Source organism: Scomber japonicus, chromosome 18 (assembly GCF_027409825.1).
Source record: "Scomber japonicus isolate fScoJap1 chromosome 18, fScoJap1.pri, whole genome shotgun sequence".
NCBI lineage: Eukaryota > Metazoa > Chordata > Actinopteri > Scombriformes > Scombridae > Scomber > Scomber japonicus.
The window spans coordinates 21729127-21748166 of record NC_070595.1 but is presented as its reverse complement, the minus strand read 5'-3'; the positions used below and the strand labels follow the sequence as shown (position 1 = coordinate 21748166).

General features: G+C 39.4%; 2 protein-coding genes across 2 annotated transcripts in view; one reads left to right on the top strand and one right to left on the bottom strand.

Annotated features, from left to right (window-relative positions):
- Nucleotides 1–259: 259 nt before the first annotated feature.
- On the bottom strand, nucleotides 260–7406 carry rdh8a (retinol dehydrogenase 8a). The gene is made up of 6 exons (XM_053339227.1): nucleotides 7026–7406; nucleotides 4050–4211; nucleotides 2697–2876; nucleotides 1688–1781; nucleotides 1406–1589; nucleotides 260–1261 (listed from the first exon to the last, which is right to left on the bottom strand). The coding sequence occupies exons 1-6, from the start codon at nucleotides 7129–7131 to the stop codon at nucleotides 1034–1036; spliced, it is 954 nt and encodes a 317-aa protein (XP_053195202.1). The 5' UTR covers nucleotides 7132–7406; the 3' UTR covers nucleotides 260–1033.
- An 8998-nt stretch (nucleotides 7407–16404) lies between these two features.
- col5a3a (collagen, type V, alpha 3a) overlaps nucleotides 16405–19040 on the top strand; it is a 48194-nt gene continuing 45558 nt past the window's right edge. Inside the window, exon 1 of the mRNA XM_053339244.1 lies at nucleotides 16405–16625. Coding sequence (XP_053195219.1) covers nucleotides 16541–16625 — 85 coding nt within the window. The 5' untranslated portion in view covers nucleotides 16405–16540. The remainder of the gene's footprint in view (nucleotides 16626–19040) is intronic.

The window sequence follows — 19040 nt, the reverse complement described above, 5'->3', positions numbered from 1 at the left end:
AAGATTTTAATCATTCACTTCTGTTGCACTTGTCTATCTTAGGCCACAAATTCCTATACACAACAGCTTCAACACTGCTTGCTGATGATCCTACAGGTTGGCTCCCTGTGAAAAAAAAAGTTAAATACTGCCCCCTCTTGGTACCCAAAGAGTCTTGCAGACGGAGATAAACCTTTGCAGAGGTTATAATGAATGTGCATCTATTGGTCAAAACAGTCCCATTTTGTTAATGATATCCTTAAAAAAATACCTTTGAGGATAAATCAGAATTGTGTTTATTACAAAATCAAGTTGCTAGATTAAATCTGTATGGTCTACCACTTCACAAGCCTTTAAAACCAAAAACATTCAGTTTATCAAAAGATTAAAAATATGATTCAACAGCAGTTATGACCACGAGAACACTATGTTAAGGCAAACATGAAATTAAGGGCACATGTTACAACTCTGCTGAGCCTGAGTGTACAGTTTTCTAGGCTACAAGTTATATCATTATTATTTCCTATAATTTTATTGTTTCTCTCTGTAACTGAGTTCATTCTTTGTGCTTCATTGTATTTCCATGGTACTCATATCACAAGTCCTCGCTGTGTGTTCTCTTTAAAACGATGTAGACATCTAACCACTTACAGTATATTATTCAGTTCCTCCCATATTGCAATGTCTAAGGTATGGCCTTCTCTTCATAATATGCACAATGTACAATAATCCAATAAAGGTGTGTGTATTGCTTGTATTTCTGTGTGTGTGTGTGTGTGTGTGTCTGTGTGTGTGTGTCTGTGTGTCTGTGTGTTTGTGTGTGTGTGTGTGTGCATGAGTTCATCCTGCATACAACATCTCTGTGACAAACTTGTGCAATTGTGCATGTTGTCCTGCAAAGCTTATCATGGTAATGTCTTTGAACTAAAAGACGCCTCCTCTCTCCATAGTTACTGTTTCTAGTCTACCTGCTTAACCCAAAACCTTAGGAAAAGGCAGTAGGAACTGGGTGGGGTAAACAACACAGGGTAGGTGGCAGGATTGGACATCCTCTTCAGTTTGGTGAGATGGTGCGTCTGCGTAGGCAGCTGCACGTCAGGCACTTGAGGATGCTCATGGTGATGTGCATGAGAGGGCCGAAATTGAAGAGTAGGTTGTAGAAGGTGTTGACAGACAAGCCACCAGTCTCATCTGCGTACTTCAAGGCAACAATGGGTGTGTAGAGGCTGTTGGTCAGATTCCTGAAGCGAGGGCTGCTTGACTCAATAACCTTTTTAGTGCACTGAAGAGATGAGAAGCAAAATAAGTTTTTACTGATTCCATTCCAATATAGACTGGTTGAATACAGTGTGGTGATCAGAAAAACACAACATTGATTCTTGAATACTGAGATAGATCTGGTAAAATGTGGAACCTGTTTCCTTACTTTGGCTATGTCCTCTGGCGTCTGACCCATGGCTTCAAATATATCTATGGATGATGGCAGGTAAACGTCTTTAAAATAACGAACTGTGTCGGCATCTACACCTGGATACTCCATTTTGGCCACGTCTTCCATCATCTTTGTTTCAAACTCAGTGTGCACTGGGCCAGGCTCAATCATGGACAACCTGAGAAGAATCAGACACAGAAAGGCCTGTGAGGGACTATGTGTAGGACAAAGTAAAGACAGATGTGAAGAAAGAGCAGAGGAAAGAGGATAACCTACCGGATATTGAACTTCATCAATTGCACCGCCATACTCTCACAGAACCCTTCCATGGCAAACTTAGAAGCAGTGTAAACATCATTGAACACCACTCCTAAAGCAGGAACAGAAACAAGGAAATAAAGGATAAGGACATTGGATTTCACAGTATTTCATTAACAGCAGACATCACTCAAGCATCATTTGAACATAAAGGCCTAAGTTTACTTCTTATCAAGTAAAAGGTAGGTGTCACCGAGGACAATAAGACAGAATATGAAAATCAGGTTAACCCCAGCCATGCTTTGTTTTTCTCCCGGGTACAAATAAAGTAATTTCATTACTGGATCTGGCACTTCAAACAAGTTAAAACAAAAACAAAAAACATTTGCAACTGCCTGGTCAGCAGATTCTGATATATGGTTTAACCAAAAAATGTTGGCAAGCAGTTTCAGCTGATCTATTGGAAACCGAAAGGCAGATTAGATTGAGCTATAAATCAGCAGCTGTGTTTTTCCCTCTGTTTGAAAATTGCTTTTGTAATAAACTGGAATGCAATTATAATGTTTCAGTTTTGTCAAATATGATCAAATGTGACACTGGGATCACTTTGCAGGGTATGATAAACTCTTAGTCTGACTTCACTAATTTCATTGATCGGAAAGCACGAAACACATTCTGAGATTTAAAATTAAATACAAGTGATTTTCTAGTTTTTGGATTTTCTGACACAATTGTCTGCCAAACTTTTGCAGGTCATCACAGATGATTAGAAGCAATCTTGTAGAATGTATGAATTTAAAATTCAATTATTCTGCTTTTAAAATTAACCTTAGAATAAAACAGAGATCTCAGTTATATTAAAAGTTCAGTTGCAGTAATAAAGCAGAAATGCTTTACTGTCTAAAACTAAAGTGCCTGAAACTGAGTTCTTTCCACATTCAGAGTGGTATCTTTATGTGCCTTTACATCAAACTTTTCTGCACTGCAGATTTTATTCTGTATGTTTATTACACAAAAGTATACATACCCTGAAGACCCATTACACTGCTCATGACAACAATGTGTCCAGAGCGCCTCTTCTTCATGTCTGGCATCACCTCTTTGATCATGCGAACCACACCAAAGAAGTTGGTTTCAAATACTCTTTTCATCTCCTCTATGCTGATGCTCTCCACAGGTCCAAGCAATCCCACACCTGCATTGTTAACTGACAGGAAGCACATAGAGAGATGACACAATGCTCGTATCTCCAACATTACAATTATCAAAATGCTTTGAGGTGTCACTCTCATTTATTATTGTTATTGATTTAATTTCAACAGAAAACTATTGTTTGCACTGTCCATGGGCCTCTATTGCACTCCTCATTTATACTGCAGACTACAGAGTGCCTTGTTTGGTCTTGCCACCAGGTGTCAGTGTGTGACAACAACAGATAGGTGTGATATAACATCAGTCCATGGCAAAGGGCCTCTGGGTTTTGAGTAATTAGGTGAAGGGGGTTTGGGATTTTGAGTAAGAGGGAAACGGGTTTATAATAGAACCTTTATCCAGACTTAAGGTCTAAACACAAGAAAGAATTCTGTTAATGATTTATTATGTTGGCAATACATGCAATTGCTAGTTTAATGCACCTACAGCAGAAAATGACCAAAAACAACTTGTGAAGTAGTTATAGAATAATTGATTAATATCAATAATCCAATGAATAGTTGGTTACATTTGCTGAAATTTCTGGGTTTAAGAACACATATGCTGCTTTGAAAAAGAAGTGGAAGACAGTGTCACGGGCAGATGGAGCTCTAGGTTTTGTTTCTCCCTCATTGTATCTCTCTCACTTAGGATATCTGTATGATGGTCACACTGGGATTTCAATTCTTTCCCAACCCCTCACCCCCCAGCCCCCCACCCTCAATATCAACTGCAAAACCATGGAGTTTCAAGACATTTCAGTTACGAATCTTCAAAAGCTCAGTCCTCAAGTTGTATTAGTATTATAGTAATAACACTGTACTGTGATATTTTGCTTCTTCACTGGACAAGTCTGTTAGATATTTGCTGTTACTTTCTCTCATGAAAGTATTACTATTTGTGTTAAACACATGCTAGTTTAACTGGAATGGTGGGGGTTGATGTTATATGCATTTGGTCATCATTGCTGCACACATAAGGAACTGAAGTTTGCACAGTAAATTACTTAATTATTCAAGGTTACACATGACGACAATTTGTCATCCATTCTAAAATGTATAGTGAAAGAAATGTGGCTATGCGTAAAACATGTGACCCTACCCCATACATAAACATGTATCTATACAGTAGAAGTAATAACTGGGTTAAATGACGGATGCAGGCCTAGTTTCAGGTGTGTCCCACTCACTCAGGATATCAATATGGCGGTCCTTAACATTGTTGATGCACTGCTTGACTGATTCGTCACTACACACGTCAAGTGGAAGCAACATCAAGGTCTTCCCATACGCATCTCCTGCTGCCTCCACTAGCTTGTTCTTCTTCTTCAGGTCCCGCATGGTCGCAATAACTAATAAGGAGAGAAGACATAAGTGGAAACGCAAAATGTTATTTTACTTGTATGATGTAGCTTCTAACTTTAAATTGCAAAGAGGGCATACATACTACAAGAAATGGTTAATTAGATTAGAACCTAGAACTGCAATGGCATGTTTAGGAATGCAAAGAACTCAAATTATCAGTAGGCCTATTAAGATTGTTTTTATTTGAGTCAATGTATGTATTTCTTTAAATTTCACACTATACTTTCACTGTTCTTGATTTTATACAGAATCACTAAATCCTAAATAATCCTCCGTTGTTGTAGTAAAACCTCTTGACCCACTGTCACACCACTGAAGTGACACACAGGACTGTGAACCAGTAAGCATTTTCCTTAACAAACACCCAAGCAAGAACACACACACACACGCTCACAGTTGTGTGGGCCAAAGTTCCTTGAAATCACCACGCCCGCCAGTTTACAGGATACATAATTGTTTCCCTTTGAACTTTACACACAGTGCATTAACCTACATACAGCTCAGGAATCTATCACCACCAGCGACAGTGGCTATCAGCACAGTGTTGACTTTTATGCCTTCTTCCACAGTGTGTGTTCTGCTTACTTGGCTGACTGACATTATCAGGCAGAGAAAAGAGGCAGAGCTCTTGCACAATGTCAATCAGTCGGGGTAAACAACCTCGTATTCACACATTCCTCTAAATCTACCTGTTATCCTTAACAGATAAAGGCAAACCCTCACCTGATTCTTGCCTGAACAGAGCCAAGGTTGGATAAGTGAGATTAGAAGAGACATTGCTATGCTGTGGAGGTTTTGCATTTCTGTGCATTGCGTGATGTATCATAATGAAACCACTCTTTAGAGGATGTGGCTGTGTAAGTGTCACACAACTAGTATTAGCAAATAGTCAAACATACACTGTGTATTGATGATGTTTCATGTAATTATTAGTCAGTCTTTATTTATTTAGGCAGTCTCATGCGATTAAGACGTCTTTTCCAAGAGAGACCTGAGAACAAAAACATTCACAAGACAAGAACACAATCATCAGAAAAAAAAAACAACACAACACAATAAACAAATAATTTAAAAAACCGCAGGAATCCGTTACAAGAATCATAAAAACACAAGATAATTATAGCTTTAAAATCTCCAAGGGAAATGTAAGACTCAAGTTTGAAGGCAGTTTGCAGTTCATTGCATTTAAAAGGTGCACATTACCTGAAACCAGTTCTACCAGCATGAGTACAAACATGTGGGATATCTAAGGTTAAGTAGTTACTGGATCGTGCGCTGTAGTTACCAGATTTAAATAAGAGAGAAGATGTGATGAAGTTTTACAGTCCCAGCAGCAACGGAGCTTTATAGATGTATATCATTTTTTTCTTCTTCTTGACTGTAAGGAAGTCCAACCAACCTCATGATGTCTAATTAAGTCTAATCTTATGATTTGAGAGCTGGGTGTCTGTGAAGCAACAAAGAGATTTACACACTCGTAGAGAAGTGAACAAGAGATCCATTGTTCCTCTGGCTCCTTTAGGAATTACTCTTGGGCAGCTTAAACATTCTTGAATGAACCACACTGCCTTCCATACACAGAGGTCTTTTTGGGGTTTCTCTGAGTTTGCATGTTACAGCAACTAATCATTACTTTATGCACAATGCAATATTTAATCTTGGCTGGATTTCCTAAAGACCCTGGGAATGGAGCAGATCAGCGTCATTGCTTAGAGGTGGCTTTCCTGAGAGCAGGTCACACAGAAGGAAAGTTTGTGTTCAAAACCAGTGTTAAGGGAACAATTAATCGCTATTGTTTTGCTCATTTATTTCATGGTAATCAACTCCTCCAGACCCCAGTGGCCCCAATGAAAAAGAAAACTTGAACGAACCCTTTCACAGTGGAGAAAGAGGAACAGTGATGACTTAGCATGGCTATAATTAGTTGAATAAGAAAATGCAAATGACAACTGTAATTATCGGTTTCACTGTCAACTCAGCTATTACGCAATTGTGGATAAAGTCGCATCTAACAGCAAACTCTTGTCACAGGGGGGTCTTGTAGGCAAACACTTACCAACAGAGGGGTGGGGGTGGGAAGATAGTCTAATGTAATGCTATCTGAGGCTCCATGACATGAAAAGGTTTTGGGTGCCCAATGCCTAGAGTGACATTAATGATGGCTGGGAAGCAGGAGAGGAGCTGCATTGAACAACAATGTCAGAGTAGGACACCCTAACTCTACTGTGCACCAATGAAGACTTCAAACAAGGTCCTTGCTTTAGAGTGAACCCTCGCTTGTACAGGTCTCAAACTTTGTCCCCCTTTCAACTCTTGCTCCAGTGAGGGGACTATAGGCACATTAGACACGGCACTAAACCGGAGCAGGCGGTCAACAATTCACTGCTATAAAAAGGGGGCTTTGTGCTGGAGAAGTCACTTGAAAGAGAACTGACAAGCCTCCTTTTATGATTCCGCCTGGCAAGCGGCATCCTTCCAGAGCCCTACCCTGGAAACTGCGCTTTCAGATGATAATAGTTGAATCAAAGGGGCGACTGAATCCCAGTACTCACAAAAGGATATGGATACGATATCACTAGGGTTAGCTATTTCAATGGACACTACACTAAATCACTTATTCGCGTTGAGACTGAGCGTTGCGCATGAAACTCAACCGAACTTAGTGCGTAAAGGAGGCTTGGTACAACAGCAGAGCGTTGCAGGGAAAAGTAAACACGGAATAGGTTTTCAAGCGAACCACACTAGGCTTACCCTGCTAATAGGTCCGATCAAAGAAACAATGTAGAAGAAAGCGCATTTACCATGGTAACGCTTCTTTTCATCTTTGGCCAGCGTGACGGCGATTCGTAACCCGATGCCGGAGGAGCAGCCGGTGATCAGCACAACTTTCTGCCCGCTGTTCGCCATGATTTGTCCGGATAGGCGCTGTGTTTTTCAGCGGTCCTCTGCTCCGGATGGTCGCTGCTGAGGGAGCTACCGATTATCGGACTTTAAAAAACTAAAGCGGATCATGCAACCACGGCAGCCATGTGAGCGTCTAATGCAGTCACATGTTCGATAAAATCACTAACCAAAAAAAACGACGTGGCATCGCAAACACCCCCTGGTAGACAAGCTTTTTTTTTACTTGATAGGTACCGCCTGCCTTTAAAATGAAGTTAATTCCTTAAAAATGTGTGTGTCGTGCATGCGCGCACGTGCGCGTTATGGAGGGGGCAGTGCTTATTTGATTTCTGAGCTGGTGACCCCAACACAACACATCACCGTGTGCTAATAGTCATACAGTATTCAAAGAGCTCATGCTGTTACTGCTTCACTGCTTCATGTTAGAGTTTATATTCTTATAATGGCTTACAATGTTAGCCATTATATATTTAATAATAGCCAACATTATTTTCGTTTTTTCATGTTATTTTCATTTATTATCTTTAATTTCAATCTATACATTTCGTTAAACACAAAATCTAAATGGGCCCTTAAGAAGTTTGGCCACTCGTATGATGTCATCTAATAATCATAATAATAGCAGCAATAACAACAACAACAATAATAATAATAATAATAATAATGATAATATTAGTAATATTAATAACAGTTATTACAGCCGATTATTTCTACCCAGACTGTAAACCCATAGCAAGTGGTTGTTCAGCTTTAGTTGACTGATTATAAAACTTGTCACCCATTGCTGACCCTAAATATTGTGACTTAATATGCTGCACTGTACTGCCATCTGGTGGCAAGGAAAAGTGTAGCATATTTAAAGAGGCACTTAGTGCATAGTACCTTATCAAATACATTATGATAATGGAATCGCTACAAACTAAACATAAACTAAACACAAGAATGGTCTTGCTTTGCTTCTCTGTTTGGTTTGTTGATGATAACATGAGCAACAGGCTATCGTGGACCCTGTTATTGACAGATGTTGAAAAGGGTCAAAGTGCCTCTGATAAGATCTCAAACCTGATCTTTCTTTTTCTCTAATGAAAGGCCATAGTGCAAGAGTCAGAGTCTTCCTTGTTTGGGCTTGTTGCTAAATATGACACAATGACATTAAACTCTTAAAGGGTGGAGGATTACATAGTCTACCCTTTATGTTTATGACTCCTATTTACTTTTACACTGAAACCCAAGCAGGAATGAGCTTAAAGGATAGTCCAAAGACCAATCTGGAGTAATCACTGAGTAAATCATTTAGCTAGTTATTTATGTATTTTTAATTCACTTAAACAGATTTTGCATCCATTTACAAAAGCCACACATCAGCTGGTTTCCCAAATTAAATATGTTTTCTGATTTTCATTCCTCTTGCATTTGACATTTGTTAGCTGTAAAAAATATTTATCTTTTTAATATTTGATGCATTAAATCCATTCATTAAAATATGGAATAATTAGCATATTTGGTTTTGGGTTCAGCATAATGTGAGTTATTATAGACTTTATACTGCAATTGTTCTCTTCAAGAGGATATACAATTTAGTATATAATGTATATATTATTTTAATATATAGGTTTTTTTACATAATAGTTTTTATTGTTTGACTGTGCAAAGACATTAAATGAAAAAACCCCTTCAACAGAGGTGGGGTTGGATCACTGTGAGGGCTGCACCCTCTCCCATACCCACCCCTGGGGAGTGAGAATTAATTATTTTTAATTGATTGATTAATGTGCATGCGTTTTATAGGTTGGTGTACCCTCAGACAGACAGGATCAGAAAAACAAAAGTGCAAAGTCTAAAGCATGTCATTGTTATGTAACCCTAGAAAGATTACATAAGTTTATGTGTATTCTCTGTTGATATTTGCTCCCCAACTTTTGAAATGTGAGTAAGTATTTCACTGATATGACTATTCTGACAAAAAACATTTCTTCCCTATAAAACATAGTTTTGAACACAAACACATATTGATGAATGGAGGACCCACTTTTGTAATCCTCCCCTCTGGTTAACCCCTTTAACCCCATATCCACTTTAACATGTTAACAAAGTGTGAAGCATCAAGGTGGCTATAAGGACATGACAAAAGCTGAAAGTAGAGGACAGACACAGACCAGCAGAGGGAATGGATATCTGTGTTTTTAAGCCTATTTTTCTCTTTTGAGGGTAAACTTAGGTTACGTATGGACAGGCTTCCATCGCCAAGAGCAGCTATTCATTTCCGTCATAACTTTGAAAGGAGATATTCTCCCAGGGGGGAGAATATTTTGACAATGAATGGAGTCCTGCCCTGACCATAAAGGGTCAACTAGTAACCAGCAGGCTGATGATGTTTAGACACGTTCAGCCTTGCTGTGAAAATTAAAGCATGTGATGCATATATAACTCAACATATAAGACTCTGTAATAAAAGAGCAGACTGTCAGCTTACATTGAGTTCAGGCCCAATTTCCTCTTGCTGTCTCGCAAAGCTGATGTCTGCTTATTTAGAACATCCCTAAACCATGACCCATTTCTCTCACCGGAAAGCAGAATTTAACAATGAGATAATAAAAGTATAATTGACATTGTCAGTTAAAGTAGCTTTAAATCTTTACTGACACCATGTGAAACATGCATTAAAATGACATTTTAGTTTATAAATTTATATTTGGTTACATTTTAAATGTCAGGCATCAGAGGAACTGACATTGAGTGAAAAGGCAGAATAGATCACCAAAATCATAAGGAACCAAAAATAGAGTGTCTTCTGCTTGTACAATATTCATGTGACTGAAAAATTAATTTGACAAAATTTTAGACTTTAGATCCCAACTAATGCATATTCCTTGTTGTGGAGCAGCAAGTGTTGGGCTAGGAAAATGTCATGTCTACCAACTTACCCAATAATTAAAAATAAAATCTGCTACAAATTGTATATTTTAAGTCATTTCTAAATAGTAGAACACAGCAGAGATTGATGTTGAAGCTAGAATTATCTCCACTAAAATAAGAAGGCTTAATTAATACACTACAATACATTAGATAGATTAGATACACTGGCCCATTGCTGTCACACACTTGAAAAAATACTAATGTATGTCACAGTATTTTGCTTTATTTCACTAACCCATAATATAAAGCGGCCCAGTTAAGCTGCTGGTACTCCGTATGACCACTCCAGCACTGGAGTTGGTGCTAAACTGTCCAGAATAAAGTAGTTGAGTGGGTCAGGGGCGTTTTGGCATGCTTTCCCTTGGGCCTCCAGAGAAAATGGACAGTTGTAGATGGAGGTGAAGAAAGGTAGCCAGTGATGTCTCGTGGCCTTCAAGCTATATTTGTGGAATTTCAAAGGACTGATGGACTGAGACACAGAAGGAGTGAGGAACGAGACAAAGGGGAGGAAAATATACAAGCCCATACATGCTTTGCCATGTAAACTCTCCTCCCCTTTCACCCCAACCTTTCTCCTCTCTACTTTCTCTACTGGGCCTCTAAACTACATGTACCTACAGTATTTAACCCTCCTTGTAGCAGTCTGATTTTTAACAGCCTCCCTTAGAACTCTCACTGCTCTCCTCTGACACCTGAAAATACTCCAGCTGTGCTCTGGGCCCAAATAATCCGTAACCTCTATATCGAAGTCCAAGTCACAGACATGTTAACCGGCAGCTGACACCTCCATCCCATCTCAACCCAGTTTTATAGCTTCATAGCCAATTTCCTGTGTACAAACTTTAAGGATACATGAGCAGCTCTTGGATCTTTTACTGGTATTCCAGCTGACTTTATAAAGTCAGTGTCTGTTTTCACTCATCATAATTAGAGATGGATAGAGTGATTATATAAAGATTCTGTTGCTGATGTTATTATGCACATCACAAATCAGTGAAGAAACAGTTGGTGGTTTCAAATAATACAATCAATTTTGAATTACCTTGAAATATAACAATTTGCCTGTTTAGTAATTTCTACTGATTTCCATAGATTTCCCTAATTGTATCAGACTGACTATCCCATGTATTCTGTTCTCTCCTGCTCCTCTTTAGGACAGGAGACAGACTCTAGCCAAAGCCACTGGAGGGATGAAGGATTCTAGGCTGTGTGAAAGAGCCTAGAGGACTGGAATGTTTGCCACTGGTCAGCATTGGCGCTTTCTGCTCTTTTGTGTGTAGTCTGCAGAGGAGGTGTGGAATGCAAACTTCATGAGAATAGAAGCAAAGAAAGAAACGAAGGGAAAGAGTGGCTGGGGGTCGGCGGGCGGGAGGGAGACTTAAAAACAGAAAAGAATTGGTGCAAAGACTTAAAGAGCAGAGAGCTGGGAAAGTGTTCTTAGCTGTTCAGATGCAGACACAGAGAGCAGTGCTAATTGAAAGTGCTAAAAGAATAGCCCACGAGCTGTACCATAAGAAGAGAGTTAAAACTGTTGCTGCAGCTGCAGACCACACACAATGAACACTCTACAGAGAGTGTTTTGTGAGCAGTGACACACTGAAGATCATAATGGGGCATCTCTGAGTGCTAGTGAATGACATTCTTAGAGACAATTATAGAGATATATTCTATCTACAACTCATCATTTATTCCTACATAAGGCTCGTGCCTGCTGAAGAGCATTACTTAAATTATGAAATGAATGATGAAACTCAAAAACTCATTTTGCTGATCATCATAGTTAATTTAAATATATAGGAAGCAGTTTTTTGTTGTGTAGACTTCTTCATGGTCACATGCTGAAACACAGAGAACACTACCACTTACTGTATAGGCTATTCAAAGGTTTTCAGGTAGGGTTGTGAAAATAGAAAGCAAAGAGAAACAACATGGTGCCATTTAGATCCAATCTCAGGCAAACAAAGTACTCAGATGGATTTCAAGGGGGGTTGTTCATTTAGCCACTGTGGCACCATGTTGCAGAACTCTTCAGACCAACTCATTTACTTTATCTTAAGCTCCTTGTGCAGGCTGAATATCTACTACACTAACCTAATTCAATGTCATCCCTGACCTTTCTAGCATATTTGCAAGAAAATTTGATTTATTGAGAGCTGGAATCCAAGCTGCTGTTTTGAATTGTATTTCAGTTTACCTTAAGTGCCCCTGTACCATTCTTTAACTAAATTGTGTGGTCATTTAGAAATCAAAACCATTATTGAGTGTGGTTGCTGGTCGAGTTTATTTAGTGTATATGTTTGAGTAGTTCATTTAACAGACATAGCCCATAGATGTTAGTTAGTTTAGTCTCCCATCATCTCTAATGATTATAATTATCACCAGGCTGGCAGTTCCCTTTACTGGGCCAGTGTAAGATTTCCACACACATTCTCATGGCCTCAACCTCAGTTTGGCAACTTAATTGAGGCATTGTGTAGCAAGTGACTCTGTGGAATAATACAGTATGTCTGATAACATGGCTCTGCATCCAATCACAGCACAGCTCTTGCTTATTTTCAACAAGGCTCAATAATAAGGCTCTTTCTCAGTTCCAAATAACATAATTGGTTAAGGTATGCTTTAGTGCAGTTGTGATGAAATACCTCGCAGCCAGTCTTACCCTGTCTGATGCAGAGTCCTGTCTGATGCTCTCACTCTGCTCTCTTGTACTGAAGCCAGGTGAACCCAAAATACCTATTGCAGGGTGGATTCAGAGGGTGTGGTTTTGTAAAAGCTCTTAAGTAAGAACACATGCTGTGTGATATATATATAGATACTATCAGCAGTCAGTGGGTGGCACAATTCACGTTTTTCTTGAGGTTCTTTCACAGATCAGGGTTTTTATCAGCCTCTGACATGGGTTAACCGACATTATCCCCCACACGCAAAATGTGCAAATGCTCAGGGCCTGTTTTTCTTTTGTTTATACTTATTTTTTGTTTTTCACTGGCAAAACACACATTTTACACCATCCATTAAAAAAAAGTTCACCTTTAACAGTGAGGACATAGCTTCTCTTCCGTGTCACATGTGTGGCAGACTAATATTTCTCAAGATCTCCACGTGCAAATAAAACTGTAGTTGTTATTTGTGACTCATTTTATAATTCAGCTATAAATGGTAAAATTAAATTGTCAGGCTTCACCTCACCTCACCCACACACACACACACACACACAGACCACAAACCAAGACATTATATCACAATGACAGAAACTAAAAACAACTTTTTATCACATAATATACAACTAAATGAAATGACATCACAATCCCATTAAGAAGTGATGGTGTAAGATGATTTGTAAGGTCACTACTTCATGATGACTGCATACTAGATAACAAAAAACATAGCTTTAAAAGTATTTTTCCCCTTTAAACATACATAAATCATTTTTTTGGCAAGCTGAAAGAGTCGGTCGCATAATCCCTCAGAAAGTTCACATGCATATTTCCCCTGACAGTTGGCCTTTTGTCCTGTTCTGGCAGGTTCTTCAACATAAGAAGCAGACCGGAGGCAGACTCAATTGAAGGACATATTAGGGTTCTTTAATCCTAAATGCTCATCCTCTCCTCTTGAGGATTAATAAGGTTTCACTATGCCTCACTGGGCCTGGAATAAGGTGATGACAGATTTCTTCACATCCCCCTCCAACCTCACAGTGATAAAATGATAAGAAGAGTTAACCATCATTTATAAGCACAGAATGACCTGCAGAGGGAGAGAGAGAGATACTTCCAATTTGTAACACCATACCACATGCTGAGGATAAACATCAAATTGCAATACTGTAGGCCTAATCTATGTAACTGGGAGTAATTACAGAATAAATAAATAAGAATTACAAAAGAGTAAAACTTTAATACGGGAAAAACAGAAAACAGAAAGAGAGTTTCCATGCAATGTTACACATCTGTGAGCATTTATTTTCCTTCTACAATGTCAGTGGTAGATTGATTTCTTGCCAAACTTCATTTGTGATTTTCTTCAAACCATTAATACATAACTTCATGTCAAAAAACATATGGAGTGTAATGTAGTAGCTTGGCATTCTGCACAATAGAAGTGTATGTAAAACAAAGTGGTTCAGCTGGTTTCTGCATATCAATTATCAGGGCAAAGAGATCGACAGCATGAATTGAATGAATTCTCCATGTTAAGCACTTTTTTAGCAGCATTTGATTGCATCATCTTGAAAATTGATAATCTATTTACTATGCATTCATTATTATCAGTCTGATATATTAAAACCCCATAGTTAATGAATGTTAACAAACAGAAGAAGTGACTTTCTAATTCCAATTTTCCTGTGCATCACAAATCACACCATGTGCTGTAAAGTTTTTTTTATTGTTTCCTGTGTGCTTTAAAGATTAATCAAAATACAAAGAGATTAATCATTGGATTTGTACAATTGTGAGTTGCACAAGTCCAGTAGTGGAACAAAGGAACATAGCACATGCTCTGGAAGTATTTCTCACCCAAAGCTCAAACTATCCAATGGACTCTTGGTAACTATCTGCTAAAAGCTGCTAGGAATGTGACTCTGACTCAGGCTGGCTAAGCTGGTACTGAGAGCAGAGACAGTGGGAGGTCAGGGCGTCCTTTATTTACCTACCAAATCAACCTCAATCTGTCCACTTATCTCGGTGTTTCGGTCAAACCTTCTTATATCTCTCACTCCTATGGCTGTCTGTGTTACTTCTAATCACTCTACATATGCACATATAATTTAGTGTCCTTGAGGCACAGGGATGTATCTGTTTCCTCTCATATTTGTATGGGGCCCCTTATTTTTAATAACTTGAAGGAGGATTTTTAAAATTGCATCTTACATTTTCACTCATGTGTAAGTGTTTCCATGTTTTGGATTTCTAACCAGTCTGTTAATCAGTGTTGCTTAATTTCTGACACAGAGTTGCTAGCTAGAAATCATGTGCACCAGCGTCTTTGGATAAAAGAGAGAATTGTGGCTTTTAAATGGGTGTGTTTCACCCTTTTTTTCTATGATTTGAGAGTCTTCTTTCTTGGGGTTAGGCTAATTTTCTCCTTATGGTCTATGCAATTTCAGCTTCCAATTACTTTAGAAGGGCTTGTTGTAGCTTGGACTCTAAAAATGTTGTCTTTGGTAATTTTCCAATTAGACAAGGTTTACACAAGTCTTAGAACATGTCTCAGCTGAATACCACAGTCTTCCTATAATTAATTAAACTTCTGGCAGGAATGTAGCCTCCACAGGTGATCAGCACTGTATTGGCTCAAATTTTGGCAGATGATTGGGATGGATGTTTATGACAAAACAGAGAAACACACAAATACGTCTTTTCAATATTTTAAAGTTTAAACATGCAAAATTAATGTTTCTGTTAGGTGGAAACTGCCTTTTGAATTTTTTTTTGACATTAGGAAGTTTTACAAGTTGGGATGTTGTTAGCAGCTGTGCAATAATAAATCTTATTGTTTCAGATAATGGTTTCTAACCAGGTGTGCCTGCCCCTGAACTAACTAAAGCTGATCAGTTGTGCACTGTCAGTAGTCAGCAACCTCTAACCTGAGGTGATTTAGCCTGCAGCCTCACAGTGGTCAAGCTCCAGCCTGAACAAACATTACAGAGATGCTGCTCCAACACTGGGCTGAGATTAGACTGATGGTGGAGATAACCTGCCCTGGTTTGCAACAACATCATTCCTTGAAATGGCTATGAGTGCTGTATTGTTAAGGTGAATTTAATGCTGTGAAGTCCAAAGCTTAGATACTGTACATCATCCAGCTTGAGCAAACTCTGATCTTCACTGTCAGGTGAAAGTTAAATTCAGGAATCTGTTGGACAAATACCAATAATTAAATAGTTAATGAGATATCTGAAACTGCATCATAAATAATGATGATGGCCAATGGATGCAATCACTGAGACATGTTGTCAAATCCATTATTGCCATGCATAGATCCTGTGTATTTTATTATAGTCTCTATGGATAATATAGCTAATGGCCTACACTGGCCAGTTAAGTAAAACACAAAAAAGAAGGGAAAAAAAGCAAACAGACAGGTTTCCATGTAAGAGCGTTGTTCTCCACATCACCTCTGTCAGTAATGGTCACCTCTGAGAAGTGAGACCTAACAAATTATCGGGAACTATTACCTTGATTTATGGATGTTCTGGAGGCGCACTGCTCATCCATGCGTCCCAGGACACCGTCCTATGGGAGGGAAGAGGCGGAGGAGGTGGAGTGCAGAGGGAGGGAGTGATGGTGAGAGGGAGAAATTGAATGAGAGGGACAGAGCGAAACTGAGAGGAGCCACCACAACAAAACTTCTCCAACATTCAAGCAAGTGGAACTACAGACTGGCTTTTCTCCTTTCCTGCCCGCATGGCTGCTTAGTTCCCTACAAACACAACTTCTGCAATAGTTATTAAGTTTTGGCGGCGGCGGCACAGGGGGGTCCCCGCTTGGAAAGGATGGACCGTTTATTAAGGACCAGGGGGCGCACGAGAATATCGCTGTTTGTGTTGATCCTACTTCATTTTACGACGACACAAGCTGGTAACGTATATAGTTGAACACCTGCAGTTAAATAAAGATGTCCATTAGCTATATATGCTAGAATAAGTTTGAAAAAAATGTCGATAGTCCAGGCTGTGGTGCATTTTGTAGATGATACACTTCCACTTTATCAAGTTTCCATGACTTTTCTCAGACACAGTCATTCATCACTTGGCCACTAGCCAACAAACAGAGATTAGCGCAAAAACATGATTTTAACTCTGTTTTTAAGGTTCACTCTGAATTCTGGATGTCTCTGCTTTGAATCCGTGTAAATGTTTTGGTGATGCTGCTTCTTGTCTAACAGACTGAGTCGCTTCAGGCTGGGATTACAACTATGAGTGAGCTCAAATGAGATCACATTGTTAGCAGTTGTCGGCACCTTTCCGAACTGTGCAAATGATTTTCAATTATGTATAAAGTATATTTGTATATGCATAGGCTACAATTGCACAATGCGCACATTTTGATTTTAACGCGTCCTGCGTGCGTCAGGTGTGCTGTATGACTTGCAACGACCTCAAGAAATATATGATGTCATGTTTGAGTTTGCTTGTGACCAGTGTCGGTTTACTGTGACAAGGTTTAACGTTGGCTTGAGAAAGAGGTGAATGGCTGAACACTGACCAAACTGAGTAGATTAAAATTCCTGTCATGGATCTGTTTAATGTTCCCTCTGCTCACATAGGTTTAAGTGAAGGCGCTTAGCACTAACACTCTTACTGCTATACTGTAGATATGTTTATTCTGGCACACATTTTACATGTCTTACTGCAGGCTACAACCTCAAGTCATATTTTAGATAGCTGTAAATGTAAGTGACCTAACCCCACTATGTCTAGTACTATCGAGTGTAGTGACTCATTTTTCAATGATCCATCTGCAAGAATCTGGCCTGTTCTCTGTCTAACAGCTGTGTTGGTGTGTTCGTCACAGTGACCTAGAGTCCACATTAACTGCACTTTCAAATGTGTTCGCCAAGTGCATCAATCATTTTAAGACTTCCTCATTTCCAAGATAGCCAGTAACAACCAGCTTGTGCATACATGCTGTATGTCATTTGGCCTACTGCTATCTATCACCAACACAGGCCTTCATGCCCAGTGACTGTGTCCTGAGTATCAACCAGCAACAGACCTTTTTTTTGCAGGTGCTGTGGTTTAGAGACGTCTTGGTGGAGTGACATGTCTCAACAGCAGAGGTTAACCCTGTCATCACCAGAAGTGCCTCATTTCCACTGGTGACTCTCCACATGCACCCACTTTATGGTTGGCAGGATTTGTTGGAATTCATGGGCTGAAATAACGAGACGGCAGGGGGAAGCGAGCCAACTGACATAATCACATTCAACTGACACAGTGGCTGTGGTCTCCACTGCTGTCGTATGAGGGCTTGTGATGTTAGAGGCTGAGATGATTTAAAAGTGCATGGACATATGGCGGTGCTGATATGGCAGTCTTGTACATGTGGTTTGTTCTCAAATGTTTGTGTGCATGTGTCTGTGTGTACTACAGTGCAAGAATGTTTTCCCATATCCCTTCTGTGTGTGTTCAAGAGAGATGAGAAAGCACTTTGTAGTCATGTTTGCTGACAGGAAGTGAGACATTCTTGCACACGTCCATGGTTAGTTTCAGTCAGAATCCTCTGTTCTTTTGCCTCAACACATTTTTGTTTGGTTTTCTTTTCTTTTGTTTCTGGTCCATTCAAAGTCTTGGAAACAGGATGGTTTGTTTTTATTTTATATGCCTTATCTCTTGATTTACATCATCTCCCTCCTCTTGCTTATGTCCTGTCTCATCCCTGACTGGTTGTATGACAGAGGGGAAATTGTGCGAACAGCCCACTCACTGTGTCCTGTTTGATCCAGCCTCTTTGCCAATCCTGCATCAGACTCCCAAAAGAAGACAGCAAGCCTTGTTCCCCTTTGATCCAGTAACAAATTAGTGGCAAATGAAAACAAATGAAAAAGGCAGCTGAATTTAGCAGGGTAGAAAAGAGGAAAAGGGAATTTTATGCCCATTGCAGCTGTAGTGTCTTCTACTGTTTGCATTATTTTAATGAACATTAACATCAAACATCAGAAGCGCCAGAGATGCTGATGTCTGTCCCTAGTTACCAATGCTGTATGTGTATCAACTCAAACTGCTTCTCAGACGTTTTGATGAGGCAGACTGTTTGGAGCTCTCCCAAGTCTTTAATATGTAGAAATGATGTTTAAACACGTTATGGCGCTGGACGGCAATCTATATTATTTAACGCACATCTGGCTTCCAGAAACTCAGAAACCCCCTTCCCCTTAGGCTTCTATGTTTCTGATCACTAGATACTTCAGGCAGCTTTCCATGGGACTAGTTGAAGATGCTCCCTGTAGAATTGCAATGAGCAGACATCAGAGGAGCTGACTTCTTTGCAGTG

Coding starts and splice junctions, on each gene's coding strand:
- rdh8a (XM_053339227.1), bottom strand. CDS start 7,131: ATGGCGAACAGCGGGCAGAAAGTTGTGCTGATCACCGGCTGCTCCTCC. Junction 4,212..7,025: donor TGAAAAGAAGCGTTACCATG/GTAAATGCGCTT, acceptor TCTCCTTATTAG/TTATTGCGACCATGCGGGAC. Junction 2,877..4,049: donor CCGCCATATTGATATCCTGA/GTGAGTGGGACA, acceptor GCTTCCTGTCAG/TTAACAATGCAGGTGTGGGA.